The sequence below is a fragment of the Rattus norvegicus genome, chromosome 18 (assembly GCF_036323735.1).
Source record: "Rattus norvegicus strain BN/NHsdMcwi chromosome 18, GRCr8, whole genome shotgun sequence".
Classification (NCBI taxonomy): domain Eukaryota; kingdom Metazoa; phylum Chordata; class Mammalia; order Rodentia; family Muridae; genus Rattus; species Rattus norvegicus.
The window spans coordinates 63,691,267-63,711,045 of NC_086036.1; the positions used below are offsets into that span (position 1 = coordinate 63,691,267).

At 40.9% G+C, this 19,779-nt stretch overlaps 1 protein-coding gene and 1 non-coding gene across 7 annotated transcripts in view; one reads left to right on the forward strand and one right to left on the reverse strand.

The window, feature by feature from the left end:
* Cep192 (centrosomal protein 192) overlaps positions 1-19,779 on the forward strand; it is an 84,449-nt gene that overhangs the window by 47,451 nt on the left and 17,219 nt on the right. For 4 of the 6 annotated variants that reach the window (XM_056984938.2, XM_063277311.1, XM_056984939.2 and 1 more), the window contains 11 exons: positions 134-310; positions 1,795-1,885; positions 3,120-3,296; positions 8,713-8,973; positions 9,355-9,470; positions 11,063-11,172; positions 12,838-12,982; positions 16,009-16,211; positions 16,636-16,759; positions 18,612-18,717; positions 19,546-19,753. In XM_056984938.2, coding sequence (XP_056840918.1) covers positions 134-310; positions 1,795-1,885; positions 3,120-3,296; positions 8,713-8,973; positions 9,355-9,470; positions 11,063-11,172; positions 12,838-12,982; positions 16,009-16,211; positions 16,636-16,759; positions 18,612-18,717; positions 19,546-19,753 — 1,718 coding nt within the window. The remainder of the gene's footprint in view (positions 1-133; positions 311-1,794; positions 1,886-3,119; positions 3,297-8,712; positions 8,974-9,354; positions 9,471-11,062; positions 11,173-12,837; positions 12,983-16,008; positions 16,212-16,635; positions 16,760-18,611; positions 18,718-19,545; positions 19,754-19,779) is intronic. The other 2 variants (XM_063277312.1, NM_001402401.1) reach the window with 1 other exon arrangement.
* Positions 2,687-2,815, reverse strand: LOC120098367 (small nucleolar RNA SNORA33). Its single transcript, XR_005496555.1, has one exon. It is a non-coding gene; the product is annotated as a small nucleolar RNA SNORA33 (small nucleolar RNA).

Sequence of the window (19,779 nt, forward strand, 5' to 3'; positions counted from 1 at the left end):
CTGGAACATAAGCTTTTGGGGTAGAGATACTGTTGACATCATAGACTCAGTCTCAGACAAAGGGAGAGGACAGGCTATAGGTGCCAAAAAACTGACTGTGGGACACTTGACTCCTGTTTTCTTCTTTGGTTAGGATCCTGATAATATTTGTGCAACCATTAGGACCTCAGTATGAAGTAGTGTTAAAAGGTGAAGTCGTTACTTCTGGGAGTAAACCTCTGCCACCTGGACCTCACTGCTCAGATATTTCATTGATTCTGTCCAATAAGCAATTTCTGACTTGGGGTGGTGTTCCTCTCGGCAGGTCACAGTAAGTATTCATAGCAACTGACGGGGAGGACTGAGATTCTGTTGTCTAATTCCCTGATGCTATTTTCTCAGACATTAAATATTCTTTTTAGATTTGAGATAAAGCTGTAATATATTTTTGTAATTTGTAATAATTAATGTTCTTGATGATAACCAAAATTTAAAACTATAAAAATTTATGTCTGATTTTTAAAATGCATCTCAAACTGTCTCTTATGTTTTTAGGCTCTTTGAGCATTTGAGAGCATGAGCGCTGCTTTTAAGTACACTGTAGCTGTCTTCAGACACACCAGAAGAGGGCATCAGATCTCATTACAGAAGGTTATAAGCTACCATGTTGTGCTGGGATTTGAACTCAGGACCTCTGGAAGAGCAGTCAGTGCTCTTAACCACTGAGCCGTCTCTCCAGCCCACACTTTTTTTTTTGGAGACAAGATCTCATTCTCTCAGGCTGGCCTTGAATTTCCTATATGTAGCTGATGCCTCCACCTCCAGAGTGCTGGGATTACAGGCATGTGTTAGTGTAACTGGGGCTGGGCTCGAACCCAGGACTTCATACATGCTAGGCAAGCACTCTACCAACTGAGCCACACCCCCAGCCTTTTTTTTTTTTTAAAGATTTATTTATTTTTATTTATGTGAGTATACTGTAGCTGTCTTCAGACACACACCAGAAGAGTACATCAGATCCGAGCGCTCCTTTTATGGAAAGTCAGAAAGACAATGATTGATCAAAGCACTGTATCTTGTTTAAAGAGATTGCAATCCAGTGATAAATACTTAGACTGGACTTCATATTAGGTGATAATGGTTTTCTTTTTTCTTTTTCTTTCTTCTTCTTCTTTTTTTTTTTTTTTTTGTGTGTGTATGTGTGTACAACAGGGATTTCTACACTTATTTTGTATTAAGTGGAGAGAGGAAATAATTTCAAAGATGCAGGGTTTTTCATACTAGCAACCTGCTATTTATGTATCCATTTATATTCTAATGTCTTTAAAAGGTAGAGGGAACTCAGCAGACTGCTGAAAAGACTGTTGTACAAATAAGCATGGTAGCCTTGATGGCTTGTTTCTCTGAAAACAAGACCAAGCAAAGAATTCCAGCTCTATTAAAGACTTGAGACTTTCTTCAGTAACTTCTATACACTTTTTATAGTGTAGAATATGTATATAAAATGTATACACTAGAGATACTTAAGATGAGCTTTACGTTTCGTTTTTTTTTTGTTTTTTTTTTTTTGTTCTTTTTTTCGGAGCTGGGGACCGAACCAGGGCCTTGTGCTTCCTAGGCAAGCGCTCTACCACTGAGCTAAATCCCCAACCCCCCAGCTTTACATTTTTAGAGACAAATTGTGTAATTGTGGAGAGGTGAGGTGTACAGTCATCCTGCCTTTAGACACTATGGTGGGGTTTGGTTGGCTTTGTGTTTGCCGCTGTAGCAGTATCAATAGAAAATAAAGGCTTTAAACCATGTAATTGTTTTTAGGCTTCAGAAACTGGCTTTGAGAAACAGTTCTACAACAACAGCCCAGAATTTGCAACTGTTTATCAAAGGACAAGATCAGGATTGCTTTCAGGTTTGTAGTCTGATCTTTGTCTTGTCTGATTTAAACACCATCACCACCACCACCACCACCACTACCCCACCCCACCCCCGGAGCTGAGGACCGAACCCAGGGCCTTGCGCTTGCTAGGCAAGTGCTCTACCACTGAGCTAAATCCCCAACCCCAATTTAAACACTTTTTAAAAACTATTTTGTTTTGTTTATGCAGCAGGGTCTCACTGTGTAGCCAAGGCTGCCCTGAAATTCATGATCCTACTGGCTGCAACAGGCCTGAACCACTACATATGGCTTCTGCCTGATGTTTTATCTGAGTATAGAATACTCACTTATATGCAGACCATTTGTTGTTTAATTTGTCTAAGATTTCTCTTACTATGTAGCTCTGGCTGGCCTGGGGTTTGATATGTAGACCAGGCTACCCTTGAACTTACAGGAATTTCCCTGTCTCTGCCTTCCAAACACTGATTGTAGGTGTATGCCATTGGACCGAACCCAGACTACGTGTTTTCTGTATCTGTTTTTTGCAGTCCTGGGGATGGAACCCAGGGTCCATGTCCATGTCTTTCTGATTTTTTGTTTTTTTATAGGTTTTTTTTTCCTTAAAAAAGTTAGATGCAAATTACTTTTCCAGTATTACGTTCTTATTAACTATTTGATTAATTCTTTTTTTTTTTTTTTTTTTTTTTTGGTTCTTTTTTTTTTTGGAGCTGGGGACCGAACCCAGGGCCCTGCGCTTCCAAGGCAAGCGCTCTACCACTGAGCTAAATCCCCAACCCCTATTTGATTAATTCTTAAAGTGCTCCTCAGAATTAACACTGTAGCCATTTTCAGGGACCTTAAAAACTTCAGCTGTCCTTAAGGCTCGTAACATGGCATTACTATTGCCAGCCTTTTCTACATTTCTGCAGAAACACAGAGCTAAGCAGACTAGATGGCTGGCTTGTTTATAGGTTTTAAAGATTTTTAAATTTTATTTTACGTGTATGAATGTTTTGCTTGCATGTATGCTTATGCAACATGTGTATACCTGGTGCCCATATTGTTCAGAAGAAGGTGTCAGATTCTCTGGGACTGGAGTTACAGAGGCTTGTGAGTGCCATGTAGGCACTGGGAACTAAACCTGGGTCCTCTGCAAAAGCAGTGCTCCTAATCGCTGAGCCTTCTTTCACACTTAAGAGTTTGTATTAATGTGTGTTTCATTTGTGCTAGTGTTTAAGTTTATACAGTGATTGTTTTTAAATTGTAGATTCAGAACACTTTTGGCTCAGAAGAGCGATTGACCAGTAACTGTGAGATCAGAATTTGCCCAGGAGAGGATTTTGTAATTTCTGTGCTATTTGCACCTACTCGATTATCTTGCATGTTGGCTAAATTAGAAATCAAACAACTTGGAAATCGATCACAGCCAGGCATTAAGTTTATGGTAAGAGAAGTTTACTGCTTTTTTTTCTTCCATGAAGTTCATGTAAAGTTGTAACCATTGCTTTAATATTGGTAAATTATGTATTCTGATTTTTCTGTTATATACTTAAAAACAAATTACAGAATAATTATCAAGTCAGGAAAAGCAACCATTATGAGTTTCATATAAAAAGCAATCCTAATGCTTTTAAAGTTTCATTACTGCTTGAGAAATTTGAAAGATACCTAACAATATCCACATAGAACTATTCAACTCAGCAAAATACTGTTTTAGCCCATTTGGTCCACTATAAACAACAAATGCCACGAGCTAGATATTATGTTATTATTTTATGTGTAGGAATGTTTTGTCTGCATGTCTCTGAGCCATGTGTGCATGTGGTGCCCATGGGTGCCAGAAGAGGGTGCAGCGTCTCCTGGAACAGAGGTACAGACTATTGTGAGCCTCCATGTGGTGCTGGGAACTGAACCTTGGTCCTCTGGAAGAGCAGCCAGTGCTCTTAACTGCTGAGCCGTCTCTCCTGATAGTCCTTAACATTTATTCCTTACAGTTCTCAAGCTGGCTGTCCAAGCTTAGTGTGCCAGCATTGTCTGTCTAGCAAGGAGCTACAGTCTGTTTCAGAGACAACACATCTTTTTCCCATGTCTTCTCCTGGTGCAAGGGTGAGGCGCTCCCCTCCTCTCTTACAGGCACACTAATTCCACGAGCGAGCAGGGCTGTCAGGACTCATCGCTTCTGAAAGCCCTACCTAGTGCTGCCGTGTTGGGGATTATTTCAACAGAAGAATGTGAGACACCAACGTTCAGGCTTAGGCAAATATCCCTTGATATAATTTTCTAGACTGTGTTCCAGAGACTGGGCTTACAAAGACAATTTTTTTTTTTTTGGTTCTTTTTTTCGGAGCTGGGGATCGAACCGAGGGCCTTGCGCTTCCCAGGCAAGCGCTCTACCACTGAGCTAAATCCCCAGCCCCACAAAGACAATTTTTTAAAATGGTTTTTAATTTTTTTTTTTTTTATGTACAGTGGAGTTTTGCTTGTGTGCAGATGTTGGATCTCCTGGAACTGGAGGCAGCTAGGAACTGCCATGTGGGTGCTGGGAATTGAACCTGGGTTCCTTGGAAAAGGAACCAGTGCTCTTAACTACTGAGACAAAATTTTATTTTCAGCCTGACAAATTTTTAAAACTTGATTTAACCATTTGCATAAATATATCCCAAGCAACTACAGATAAAAAGGATAAGGCACTGAGGAAAGAAAATAAGGGCAATACAGTGAGGTGACATCACAGTGAGGTGACATCACAGTGAGGTGACATCACAGTGAGGTGACATCACAGTGAGGTGACAGCACAGTGAGGTGACATCACAGTGAGGTGACAGCACAGTGAGGTGACAGCACAGTGAGGTGACATCACAGTGAGGTGACAGCACAGTGAGGTGACAGCACAGTGAGGTGACAGCACAGTGAGGTGACATCACAGTGAGGTGACATCACAGTGAGGTGACATCACAGTGAGTGACAGCACAGTGAGGTGACATCACAGTGAGGTGACAGCACAGTGAGGTGACATCACAGTGAGGTGACAGCACAGTGAGGTGACAACACAGTGAGGTGATATCACAGTGAGTGACATCACAGTGAGGTGACAGCACAGTGAGGTGACAGCACAGTGAGGTGACAGCACAGTGAGGTGACAGCACAGTGAGTGACATCACAGTGAGGTGACATCACAGTGAGGTGACAGCACAGTGAGGTGACATCACAGTGAGGTGACAGCACAGTGAGGTGACATCACAGTGAGGTGACAGCACAGTGAGGTGAGTGACAGCACAGTGAGGTGACATCACAGTGAGGTGACAGCACAGGGAGGTGACAGCACAGTGAGATGACATCACAGTGAGGTGACATCACAGTGAGGTGACAGCACAGTGAGGTGACAGCACAGTGAGGTGACATCACAGTGAGGTGACAGCACAGTGAGGTGACATCACAGTGAGGTGACAGCACAGTGAGGTGACAGCACAGTGAGTGACAGCACAGTGAGGTGACATCACAGTGAGGTGACAGCACAGTGAGGTGACATCACAGTGAGGTGACAGCACAGTGAGGTGACAGCACAGTGAGGTGACAGCACAGTGAGGTGACATCACAGTGAGTGACATCACAGTGAGGTGACAGCACAGTGAAGTGACATCACAGTGAGGTGACAGCACAGTGAGGTGACATCACAGTGAGGTGACATCACAGTGAGTGACATCACAGTGAGGTGACATCACAGTGAGGTGACAGCACAGTGAGGTGACATCACAGTGAGGTGACAGCACAGTGAGGTGAGTGACAGCACAGTGAGGTGACATCACAGTGAGGTGACATCACAGTGACGCGACATCACAGTGACGCGACATCACAGTGACACGACATCACAGTGGCACGACATCACAGTGACATGACACATCACCACGTAAACGTGAACCCCTTCAAACTGCACGTTGATCTGGAAAGGAGAGCAGGATTGAAATTTGTGTTCTCTGTCTTGTGTCAGATGGGAATGTAAGCAATTAGAAGATTGACCAAAATAGCTTTATTTGACACATGAGTTAGCCTGTTATCTGTGGAGCAATTTACTTGGTCCCAGGGTGGGCCAGATGGTGTGAGTATGTAAAGCGGTCACTCTTAGACCCTGTGACAGAGTGTCAATGTACACAGCTGTAGAGTGTACTGATCTGATTTCTTGTGAAATAAAATTGGGTTTGTAGAGATGCTAAGTGAATGTGTCCCTCACTCCATCCTGAATATGATGTGCTGGATTCTAGGCTTAGTAACCTAAGTTTGAGATTGTTAGTCATTTAGGGCAGAACCATTTGATTTAACAGTCACCAAGACCTAGTTCTAGTCTGGGGCCTCCTTAAACCAGGGTCTTCGTGTGATTTCTGCCTGCATAGATTCTCTTAGAGCTGCGTAGGGTGGGGTTTGTCTGTGGATTCTCCAGCTCAGAATGGCTTGTAGTTCACAAAAAAGACTTATACCATGGAAGATAAAATAGCCTAGAAAAGTGGTAGGGGAAACCTCACTTGAGATTTGAGGGAATTGGGAAAACCACCCTGTCTCATCACTTACACCCCCTGGATTGGCACTTCAATATCTCCCCATGACAGGCAGCTTCTTGCTGTCCCAGCATTATGGTTTGGTTCTGAGGAACGAGTGGAATGTTCTGTGCTCTAAATAGCATAAAGCATGGTGGACTTAAATAAAAATTAATTTTTTTCCATGTTGAGTACATGATAAGCATCATTTTTAATTGGTAGATAGAATATCACATTTGTTTTCAACATAACCTGAGATAAAGCCGTTCTCCCCATTCTACTCAGGTTAACTGGGGATACACAAGTGTAGAATCCACATTAACTTCTGTGTAATCCCTGGGGTGCTAAATACATCTCTGTTTTGTAGTCTTTGAGAGCAGTGGTTCTCAGCCCCAGGCTGTGATGCTCCCAGAGATTTTTGGCAATATTGGAGACAATTTTGATTGCCTTAACTGATACTAAGACAAGAGTATTGTTCCCCTCACACCACACCACACCACACCACACCACACCACACCACACCACACCACACCACACCACACCACACCAAAAATCCAGCCCAAATGCCAATGGCACTGAGCTTAAGAAACCCTCCTTTACAACAATGATTAATCTCTGGATCTGTTGGCGACAAGTTGGTTTCAGCTTTTGTGTGTTAGCATGTATGTGTGATGTGTTAGCGTGTGTGTGTGATGTGCCAGAGGTTGGCTTTGGGTCTTCCTTTGTCACTTTGCTTTATTTACTGAGTCAGACTCTCTGAACCTCTCATTGCTGTTTTGGCAAAGCTTGCCTTAGAGCTTTTTTGGTTTATTTGCTAAGTACTGGGTTATGGGTGATCTGAACTCCTACCTCATGCTTGCATGGAAAGAACTTTATCTGTTGAGCCAAAAAAATCTCATGACCTTTATCTCTACCCAACATTTATACTGTTTCTCTTGATATTATTTTCTAAATGCCACAATTAATTTATATTTTAATAGCATTTATATTGATTGCATAATATATCTTGTAGAGATGATTTAAAGGGTATGTTGGAATGTGCATAGGTCATGTGTAACAACAATTTCATTTTATATAAAGGACTTGAGCATCACAGAATTTGGTACTCATGGGTATGAGGGGCTAGCCTGGAACGGATGCCCTGAGGATATTGAGGGACAAATGTAGAGAAAGAATACATATATTGAACGTTTTCAAAGATGCCTTTTCTCTTTATCATTTCCTGTTTAATTTTATGCAGATAATTTATGCATAAAAATATAGAAAATGAAGAAATTGAAATATTTTTGGTTCTTTCAGCTGTAGCAAATCATTTTAAATGATAAGGTTTGTAGGTTTCTGTTCTGAAGGTCTTGGAAATGTTATTACTTTATAATAAATCAAGCAAATTTATGAGGATCCTCAGTTTAGTGTCCAGTGTTGTTTTGATTAGATACATAAGGCAAATCAAAAGCAATTGTTGATTTTTCCATATTCTCTATGGACTATTTGGAACCTGTGAAAAGTAAGTTTTAGAGATGCCTGTTGACCAGCATAGAAGGTTACTTTCTAATACAGTAAATGCTTTTGTTACTTCTGTTATAAACGAAGGTCTCCATAAGCCCTCCTTGTCTAGAAGGCTCAGCTCCTGTCCAAACTGCAGCACGTATCTCTCAGACCTGGCTTTAGTTCCAGGTTTCCAGGTCCCTGGCTGGCCTGGAGTTTGGAGTACTAGGCCTGTCTGTGGGCTTCTCCTGACAGCACCTCTGCCAAGACACTGAGATAACAGCATAGCCCTGGCTGCCTGTGTGGACCAAGCTGGCTTTGAACTCATAGATTCGCCTGCCTCTGCCTCCCTGAGTGCTGCGATTACAGGCGTGTGCCACCAAGCACTGTTAAACCTGGCTTCTTAATTCTTATAGAGTAATTTGAGAAGGGAGATGCTCACATATCCCCTGAAGTCTCTGTTATGAGAAGTTTCTGATTATAGAGAAGTCGCAGAAGCACCACTTCTACAATTTACACCCAGCTGACCATTGACCAGTACACGTCTATGTTTTTAGGCATTTCAAGATAAACTCTAGTATTACTAGTATAGCTAGGCTTGCATTCATTTGCTAGGTGAAGCATATTATTCTTTGGTTAAGCTTGAGTTATGCAATGGGAAATGATGTTCTTTCTGTAGTCAGAAGGCTAATGGAGTTTGGAAGCGCTGTTTGTATTTCCTTTTCAAATGTACATAACTGTACATACACAGTGGTGAACGAGAAGTTGGGTAATTCCTAGCTCAAGGATACAAACACTAAAAACTTTAATTGTATTAAATTGGATGTGTGTATTTTTTGTTTTTAGATACCTTTGTCTGGATATGGAGGAACAAGTAATCTTATTCTAGAAGATGTTAAGAAATTATCTGACAGTTACCTGGTAACGGTGAATGACTTGATTCCTGGCAAAGAGAGCAAAGTTACTTTTTCTGTTCGCAACACTGGCTCCAGAGCTGCCTTCGTTAGAGCAGTGGGCTTTAAAGGTTCTCAAAGAAAAGTTTTGCTGGATCCTAAAGTATTGAGAATTTTTCCAGATAAATTTGTACTTAAGGAAAGAACCCAGAAAGTAAGTATACAATCTCTGCCCCAAAAGATAAGGTTATATTTTGAGTAATATTAGTTAGTATTTTATGGCCAAATGTTAGCATCGTGCTGGGAGGGAGTGTAGGTTAGAAGACTTTCCTGGTCTTTCTTGGAGAGCTGCTATACATATTTCCTTTCTTCCTTTTTCTCTCAAAATGGAGTTTCTCTTTGTAGCCCTGGCTGTCCTGTAACTGTTGACCAGGCTGGCCTTGTCCTCAGAGACTAGCCTGTTTCTACCATCTGAGTATCCATGGGTTCTGTCTGTGGTCTCCTTAGTAGTGTAGGACTGTTTATTCAGAGTGAGATAACTTACTGAGGAAAAGTATTGAGTACTCATGCTCCTGCTGTCCTTTTGTTGTATCAGGATATTACTTTAGTATACAATCCGTCAAGCAGGAAGATCGGCAGTAAACCTGAGACAGAGCTGATAACTGTCTACATGTTTGGTGGTGACGAAATCTCCAGACAGCAGTATCGAAGGTATAACCTACTTAAACAGCATGGGAGCCGACCAGTGCGGTCTGCATGGTTGATGACTGGGAACCGTTTAGAACACACCTCACTGTTCATTAGTACTATTTATGGTAGATGGAGAAAAACATTGGTGAATTGTGTGGCTCATAATTTGGCATAATGTGAGTTAGAGATACTTGGAGGAAACATAAGTAAATTTTCCTACGTTCTGCCTCCTTTCATGACATATGGGTGCTTTTTTTCCCCCTTATCCAGTAGGACCATCATGCTTTACACTGCTCCTACTGTATCATGCTTTTCCTACGCCCGATTTTATTATATAAACCTACATTGATTAATTTAGAATATTTCTAGGAAGGCTATAAATTACTAGAAAGGATCATTATATCTTAGAAATGTGTAGATGGTTTACCTTATAGATACTTTATAAAATTTGATACATCTAATATTCATATGATTTAATATACTGAGTTGGAAAGTTTGGGATATTGTCCTAGGTCAAGTGTGATTGAAATATTGGTACATTATTATGTGCTAAGTTCTGGGTGCTTCTTGTTGCATAATAGAGGTTTTTGGGCTAGAGAACTTAAGCACAACATAGATGAGACTCACGTTGAGAGCGATGGCTACTCTGAGGCTGACTTCTTTTTTCTTTTCTTTTTTCTTTTTTGAGACAGGGTCTCTCTACATAGCCCTGTCTGTCCTGTGTAGACCAGGCTGGCTTTGACTTCACAGAGATTTGCCTGCCTCTGCCTCCTTGAGTGCTGGGGCTAAGGTGCATCCTACCAGCAAGCACTGTTAAACCTGGCTTCTTAACTATTTTAGGATAATTTGGAGAAAGGACTTAGTCACATTTCCTGTTTCTCCTTCTCTATACTGAAACATAAAAAGAAAAACCAAACAAAAATCCCTATGTATTGTTTCATAAGTTCTATTGTCTTTGGTTGTGAACATCTGAGAACTACAGAGACATAGTTTGTTTCTCACTGTAAAGGTCCTTTGGACGATGCCTGTTTTAGTAGTTAAGTGGCTACTTAAATATTCTCATGAACGCTTATTAGTTATTGTTCTTCTCTCCCTACTGAGGCAAGTTCTTTGACCAAATTGTCAATAATGACAAGATAAGCCCTGGAAAGAATCCAGTTCTCAGCTGGAGAGATGGCTCAGGGGTTAAGAGCACTGACTGCTCTTCCAGAGGTCCTGAGTTCAATTCCCAGCAACCACATGGTGGCTCACAACCGTCTGTAATGAGATCTGAAGCCCTCTTCTGGCCTGCAGGCTTACATGCAGGCAGAAAGCTATATGATGTATACATAATAAATAATAAATAGATAGATGGATAATCTAATTCTCTTTCTCCTCTTATATTAAAGAGCCCCTACTTTGATACTACCATTGAACTAAAATTAGTGATTCCACTACCATTTAAGCTGAACTTCCAAAGCAGGTTTGGCTCTAAAAAGTACTTATTTTATGATTTAAGATCTGTGATCTATGTATGAATGTATCCTGCTGCTAGTGGGGTTTGCCAGATAATTTAATTAAAATCTGGTTTAGGTCACTTTATATATAAAGTGAATAAAAATCTTTTCTGGCAGAGCTCTGCTGCACAAACCAGGAATCATAAAGCAGATCCTTCCCAAACAGAGCGTGCTACAAAGCATCGACTTTGCTGAAGCCTTTCAGGACGAGCTGCTCTCAGACGAAGGTGAGAATTGTAAGAGCCTTGATGTTTGGGGTCACTTGTGTCATTATCTAGGCATGGGGTGAGACCAGGAAGGAGTTGACTTTGGATATGGTGTCCGTCTGAGCTGTCTGACTTTGGACAAGCCACATCCGTCTCCAGAGTTCTCGTTTCTCATCTGTAAGAGATATTTTGAGAATCACATGAAAGAGTTTGCTTTGTAGACATTTTAGATCTCGGCAAAGTCTCGATTTCAGGTTCATAAGTGGAAGAGGGACGGGGGCCGGCATTACACTCAGGTTCAGGCCGTTTTAGGTCTCATGATCGCGTTGGAGATGCAGTGGTGTCCAATTCCAAATAGCCATTCGGTGCCAGCCTGGACGCTTCGCCTCATGTGAGAGAAACGTTCAGGTGTTTGTGTTTGTTTATCCACATGAAGTAAGTGTACTAAGACATGCAAACTCTGTAAACACGCATACATAATTTTTATACCATAAAATGGGGCAGCACAGAGAAAGGGTCAGCCACTGAGAATGGGTTGACTGTTGACTCATAATTGAAGAACAAGAAATGTAGACAAAATGGAGAAGATGGGCTAGGATGAGGAGCAATGCTTCAGGGTAGCTCCTTGTCCAGAAATTCAAAAACTGTGTCGTGAGAAGAGGTGCCATCTGGGGTGGTGTGAGTTGGGACTTTGACCAGCTTTCTGGATACTAGAAGGTACATTGAGTGTTCTGTGTGCGAATGAAGAGACACAGCCCCACATGGCTGTGTTGATGGTGCCTTCCATTGCCTGTGAGAGGCTGCAGAGCCCTGTGATTATGTCAGTGATGTCTGTTTGAACATATCACTACTACAGATATTTGTTTTGGTCTCTCACAAAGTGGGTAATAATAACCTATTCTCATAATTTATAGTCATAGCATAGTTATTATAATTTAAATTCACTGCTTGGTATTGTGATAAATGAGTGTATTGCAAGCATTTCGGAGTGGAGTCAGCAGGGGCAGAAGTACAAGAGCAGCCTTGGCTTCATGAGACCCTGACCTTAGAAAAACAAATTTACCGTGTTATTTTATGATTTTCACTTAAAATGTATACCTTTTAAAGAAGGTTGAATGAAATACACTCTAAAATTTCTTAAGTTTCACATGTGTATATGTGTGTGTATGTATATATGTATATATGTATGTATGTGTGTGTATACACACACATACACACCCACACACATTTAGGAAGCCTAATCTAAAGATGTTCATGATGTACACACTTTTATTAATCTAGAAATACTTAGTGACTTGTTCCTAGATTTGCTTAACCTTTTTGTGCTTCAGAGTCTTCCTTTTAAATATGTACCTCATAATACCTACCTCGAAGTGTCACTGTGGAAATTTAGCTAACCTGAAAAACTGGAATGGTGCCTTGCTCAGCATATACTTGAAAAATGTTGACAGTGCCCCTGAGATAGATTATTACTACCCTTCCAGACGGCTGAGAAAGACTAACTCAGAGAAACTCATTAAGTTGCCAGCAGTCACAGGGTGGAAAGGATGAGAGTTTGCATCTGTACCAGTCAGTGGTATTAATAATTGGGATACTTCCTATCCCAGCCTAAGGAAATAGTTTGGCTATATGTAAATGCTGTGCCTGTGTGAGGATTTATGTGGTTCAAAGTGTACTTTTTTGCAGCATGTGATCTTCCTCAGCGGCTTCATGACATTCAGCTCTTTTATGGAAGCATGCGTAAAATTACCCTGTCAGTGATTGGAGAATTCAGAGATTCCATTTGTAGCAGAACATTTCTTCCACCTTCCTCCAGCGCTGAATCTAAAAGGTAAAACAAACACAGACAGAATCTTTTCCCAGATCCATGACTGACTTGTCCTGCAGTTCATCTTCTCCCTTCTAGACTGTGTTATTTTTCTCTCAGGTTTTCACCTTTTTAGCTTAATTTAAAACTCCTAAGAACATTTGGAAATAGTGTAGTTTACTTTTGAAAACCCCAGTACTCAGATATCCTAATTGTTATCAGTGTACCACACTTTGCTGTCATCACTTATCGTAGAGGTTCTGTCTTAGTTACATACAGTGAGTTGCAGGAATGAGGAACCCTAAGTTGCTAAAATTACTCCCATAATTAACCTATCAGGGTTAGAAGGTGTAACAGCTAGACAGATATCCATGGTACATGGACTCTGTTTATGCATCTTTTAAGTGTTGCTATAAACTCTCCATAGTTAGGCTGTGGAAGAAGATCCTCTTTGTCTCTTGTCTAGGACCCAAGATTATGTTGTATTTTGATGACCTCTTTCAGTAGTGAACAGTCTCTGTCCTTCTTTACCATTCAGAGATGACTCATATGTGAATGGATTATCAGATCGGAACCTCAGGCAAAAGAATACTGTACTCACCTTTTGCTGGTAATTTGAGATCAAGTTTGAGATTGTCTGTGGTGCTTCCTAGATACTCCCCCCCCCCCCCCCCCCGAGCTGGGGACCGAACCCAGGGCCTTGTGCTTGCTAGGCAAGCGCTCTACCACTGAGCTAAATTCCCAACCCCTCCTTTTTTTTTTTTTTTTTTTAAAGACTTATTTATTTTATGTATGTGAGTACACTATTGCTCTCTTCAGACACACCAGAAGAGGGTAATGGGTAATTACAGATGGTTGTGAGCCACCATGTGGTTGCTGGGAATTGAACTCAGAACCTCTCCAGCTGAGCCATCTCTCCAGCTCCCCTAGATACTTATTATGTTGACACTAATCCAGTTTACACAGGTTCTCTGTGTCCAGCAGTTATGGCAGAAGGGAGCTATTTCAGGCATGAAAGTTCTGTTTTATAGTTTGGTTTTTATATAATTTATATGATAATTTTTAAAGGGGTATCTCACAGGCTCATGAATTCCAGGTTTCTTCACCACAGACAGTTGTATGCAGTTGGTACTACTAACACGCCACTACAAGCATGCCATAGACAAAGGCATTAATGTATGGCTGTGAGATTACCAGATCTGCCCAAGTCATCTTTTTTTCCCCTGAATATTCCTAGTAAAATAGAGAAATAGTTTACAGCCCTCTGCTGGCCATTTCCTGAGGAATGGCTTTTTAGTTTGCAAATTCAAAGAAGTGACCCAGTTTAATTTTATTTCTGAGCATCTTCACAGGTGGCATATGACAGAGACCTGGCCTGGGGGCTTTTGTTTTCCCATGTATTAAGTAGTTGGCCTCAAACTCCCAGAAACTCACCTGCCTCCGCCTCCTGAGTGCTGGGATTGGAAGCCTGTGCCACCGTGTCAGCAGTAGCAATGTTTTTATCACTTGGTTAAAATAGTGTCTCCAGAACAAAATCAGTATCTTTAAACAAATATTCAGATATGGTAAATTATTATGTTATATTTTTTACATCTGTTGGTAATTATTGCCTGATTCATGCTATTCCTATCAGGTAGCCACAGATATTTCTTTTTGTCTTCTTTTTGCGTTTCTATTTGTTGACTGTCAGCTGTAAAGAGGAGACTGCTATGTACTTACTAGTAATAGGCGGCTTCCAGAGTCAGTGTGACCTTTTCCTCCCATCTCGTTCTGGCTCATTATTTCTTTGGATGGATCTTCCATTATTCCTCCAGTATTTCCTTAACTCATTAGCACAGCAGGAGATTCAGAGTTTTTGTGACATCTCCTTTCCCAGGTGTACAGTGCTCATTTCTCTTAGAAGTCCCTGTTTTTAGATAATGACATTGTAAATCCGGGAATGGCACTGCATGTGTCCATGCTGTTGTAGTAGAAGAGCTAAGAAATGCATGGGTTCACGCATAAATCCATGTTTTATATGTCAGACAAAGCAAACATGAGTTCCTATCTAACACTATAGTATATCCTTCCTGTAATTACATATGTTCCTTTATTAACCCCATTGTCTTCTTTTGCCTTAAGGTTTCACTCAATCTCCCAATCTCCAAATGATAAGAGGAGGCAGGGGGTTCCCTCTGATTTTCTGTTTGGTGTTGACTGGAAACAGAGCTGGGTTCTATGTGTCAGGAAGAATTTCGACACTGAGCAATAAAACTTCAGTTATGATCTGTACCTTTGTGATTAAAAGACTTAGGAGAGAACAGTAAGAGCTTCCAAGGCTGTCTTAGTGCTTTTCCAGAAGACTTGGCTGTTTTCATGGATTTTGGTATCACTGTGTGAAACCATTTATCATTGTGCAGCTATAGATAGGTTTAAAAAATTTAGTTTTTCTTTTTTTTTTCTCTTTCTTTCCCTCCTTCCCTCTCTCTTTCTTCTTTTTATATCTTTCTTCAACAAGTTCTGACTGTGTAGTTCTTGCTGGCCCAGTATGCCTATGTGGACCTCCTTCACTGAGAGCTACCTGTCTCTGCCCCAAAGTGTTGGGATTAAAGGCATGTACCACCATGCTTAGTGAATTTGGTTTTTCTTTCTATAGTGCCATTTTCCAGTAAAACTTTTAAGAGATTTAAGGTTTAGAAATCAGGCAGAAAAAAAGGTGGAAATTACCAAATAGTTCGATTAAAGTTACACATATACTCTGTGGCTTACACTGTTTTTTGTTTGGTTTGTTTTTGTTTTTAATTTTCTGTCTTTTCTCCTGTAATGTTAGGGTCAAATTCCAGGGCATTGTCATGCTTGGTGACCACCCTCTCTCAGAGCTACATCCTAAGCCCTATAAGCTACCTTTACGTATATAGAAAAAATGGAGACTTTGTATTTACTGAAATATATATGGTATATCATACCCTTTTACTCCTGTCATAATTTTTTATTTTATGAAACATTGATATAAAGTGTGAAACAATTAGATTTGTTAATATTTTAATATATCTTTCTTTTCTGTTTTTAAGCAATTTATCCAGTGAAACTGGAACTTCTGGAAAACAAGGTGTCAGTGTCCTTTTGGATGTTTTACCAGTCAAAGGTCCTCAAGGTGCTCCTTTTCTCTCACAAACTGCCCACCCAGCTCAGGGCACACCCACCTCTGAAGAAAGATGGGCTGTCCATCCGGAACATTTGATTCTGGTAGCTCCTTCTTCTTGTGAGTATTTTGGTAAGAACTTCTCAGAAGTGCACTTAGGAATGAGGTCTGCATCCATATCTGTGGATCACCTTAGATTGTCTCCCACCTCTGAGACCTGACAAGTGGTTATTAGTCCACCTAAGGATCTCTATTTGCTGCTGCTTATTGAATTAACATTGATACTATGGGTTCAGAGTAGTAAAAAACGGTACATGTGTGTTTCCCACAGTGAAATCAGGTGACAGCATTTTCAAGTTTATAGTGTAGCCAGTGTCTTTCTAGTTTCTAGGAGTTATCAAAAAGACCTACTTTAACACAGACTCGAAATTCCTACAATTGAACTGTTGAGAAAAATAAAATAAACTAAGTGCATTTATTCAGGATTCACTATTACTAACATGTACCTTTTTTAGTATGACTAAATGCAATTAACATCATTTATCTGATACAATAGGTGATTTGGCAAAAACTGGATGTTTCCAGATTATAAACAGTTCTGTTACCTTACTGAAATTTGAGCTGTACTGGCCAGCACATTGCCTAACAGTCACGCCACAACATGGATATATTATGCCAGAGTAAGTATGCTTTTTTTTTTCTTCTGTATTTTATTCAAATGCCATCATGGAGGGTTTTTATTTTATTTTATTTTTGTTTCTTGGGGGACAAGGTTTGTCATTCTAGGCCTAGCTGTCATGGCATTTGCTCTGTAGATGAGGCTGGCCTTGAACTCTGAGATCTCCCTGCCTCTGCCTCAGAGTGTTTGGAATAAAGGGGCATACTACCATGTCCAGAGTTTTGGAGACCTTTTAAAATAATGTGTTAGTTACATATAATGAGTATAAACATCTTATATGTATTTTAACATACATGTATTTTGATCATATTTCCCTTCTGTTCCTACTCCCACTGATTCCTTTCCTCGTCCCAACTGAAGGACCAACTCACCTCATATAGCCTTGCTCTGGGTAATGCAGAGCTCTGTCATTGAGCTCCTGCCTAGCACGCAAAGGACTGGTTCTGTTCCCAGCATGCACAAATAAAGCTATTCAGTAGAAGTTTGCTTTGAGCCAACAAAGTACACATGTGATTTTTGTAACACACAGTTAAGAATCGCTCCTCTTAGTGGAGTAGAGATCATACGCATAGCTAGGTAGGGTGCCCTATCATGGCAGAGACAGGATTGATGAGGAACAGAGCCCTGGAACAGAAGACATCAGAGAGTTTCTGACACAATGTTCTGCTAACAAATTCACCATGTAGGGATAAAGCCGGGCGTGTGATAGGATTGGCAGTCTCGTATAAAACCTAGCTGTTTTGCCTTCTGTCTCCCTGGTTTGACATGTGCATTCCATTTTGTGTGTTTGTTTGGTTTCTTGTTTTTCTGGAGACATTTCTCAGCCAGGACTTTCTGGTTTGTAACTTGTCTAAGTTATAACACAAGACGTTCTAAGATGGAGTTTTCTAAGAGCAGCTATTCCTCCTCGGGCGTTCTCTGTGCAGCCTGATTCTGGCCAAGACGAAAAGCATGGCTCTGCAGCTTCCCGAGGATTTTATCTGCTTAACACAGAGCTCTCCCAGCTAGGGTGTCAGTATTTGTCAGTAGCAGCATTGCAGAAGAATAACACAGCTCATTTATGTTTGCAAAATTATGGCTGTGCATATTTGTAGAGTTTACAGGGCTAATGCCCTGAACTAATGTAAAGACAGGGTTCCCAGAGTGTCCATGGAGTAAAGCAATCAACTCATCTTGCACTGAGTGCTTATCACACAGAGCAGGTCTTTGCCAGCTGATGAGTAAAAAGAAAGGGCATGGTAAAACAGTTGTTTACAGATGGCCCTGGGGCCCCAAGTGTTAGCTATTAGCAATGGAAAATAATTTTGCCATGCTGTTTTGACATGTGTGAATTTTCATAGATAGAAGTCTGATCTGTTCATTTAAACTTACCCTTAGCATACATGGTCCTGGAAGAGAAATTGAGAACAGAGATTGTTAACTGGATTATTAACACGTGCACGCGCGCGCACACATACACACATACACACACACACACACACACGCACGCACGCACACACATATACACACACGCACCTTTCTACATTTTCTGTCAGTTTACTGAAAAGTTGGCTTAGGATTTGTGCAGTATGTCTTTGTCTGGAGTTGATTCTGAAGCAGTGTTTCTGTCCCGTGGTTTGTACTGCAGTGAGTCCTCCCTCAGGCTGAGGATGCTCTCTGTTTGTCACTGTCGGTATTGAGGCCAGGAAAGCTGTCAGAGAATTAAGGAGAGAGAAAACCACATTCTCTGTCGTTGTTTTTTCTCTAGCCATGGGAGGGGATTGGTTATTGGCAGAACAGTATTTCTAACATTTGTCATTACTAATATAAAAGTAAAGAATATTCTCAGTGTTCATTATTAATCTTTTTTAAAGGAGTAAGATACAAATTCTTGTGAGTCCTAATCTTTCCGTGTCCACAAAAGAGTCAGGGCTCCCATGGACTGGCTTGATCTACATACACTGTGATAACGGACAGAAGGTATGTCTCTGTTTTTCTGAGCAGCATTCCTTTTATTTTTAGTTTCAATTTCACAATCCTTACTAACTTTTACATATCAGAGGTCAAATGAAACCCAAGAAGGTATTCTTACTCAGAGCACTTAGTACAGAATTTTGCCCTTTGTGATCTGAACAGTTTTCTTGGGAGACTAGTAATAGAAAGTAAGGGCCTGGTAACTATTTGCTTTAAACTCAAAAAGGAAGGCAGAGGAGATGGCTCCGTGGGTAAAGCACTTGCCTTCTAAGTGTCAGACCGGAGTTCGGAGCCTGAGAACCTAGGAAGAGCCAGACAGGAGTAGGCATCTGCTTATCCCCATGAGCCTACAGGAGGCAGGGGAGGAGTCCCAGGAGGCTCAGTTGTATCTTAGCCACTGTAGATAAAACAAACCAGAGGCCTTACTCAAACAAGGTAGAGGATGGCACCCAAGGTTATCTTATGACTTTCCCATGAGTGCTGAGGCACACATGTGTACATAGCACATGCATGCAGGGATAGTAGAAAGAAGGGGTAGGGGGGAGGCTATTGCTGAGAGAAGAAATAGAACCAAGAGTTACTTGGAGGTCTAGAATAGACTATAATTTCTAAATTCCTCAATGTTTTATTTGTTTGGAACTTCTTTTTTTTTTTTTTTCTTTTCTCTTTTTCGGAGCTGGGGACTGAACCCAGGGCCTTGCGCTTGCTAGGCAAGCGCTCTAGCACTGAGCTAAATCCCCAACCCCTCTTTGGAATTTCTTTACCATAATTTAAAACCATGTGTCGTTTAAACTGCTAGCTGCTTCGGTGTCTTACTCGTTTGGCTTGTTTCAGAAAATTATAAAAGTTCAAATTCGAGAAGATCTGACTCAAGAACCCTCACCTCATTCGCTCTCCTCCGGCACATTTGGGGTTCTTGCCCCAGCACCAGAACCTTCCATTAGTCATTTGACAAAACCACTAACAAAACCGCCTTCCACCAAAGTTGAAATTAGAAGCAAGACAGTGGTTTTTCCTCCAACAGAACCTGGTAAAACCTCAGGTACGGTGTTACAAAGTCAGGTGGGT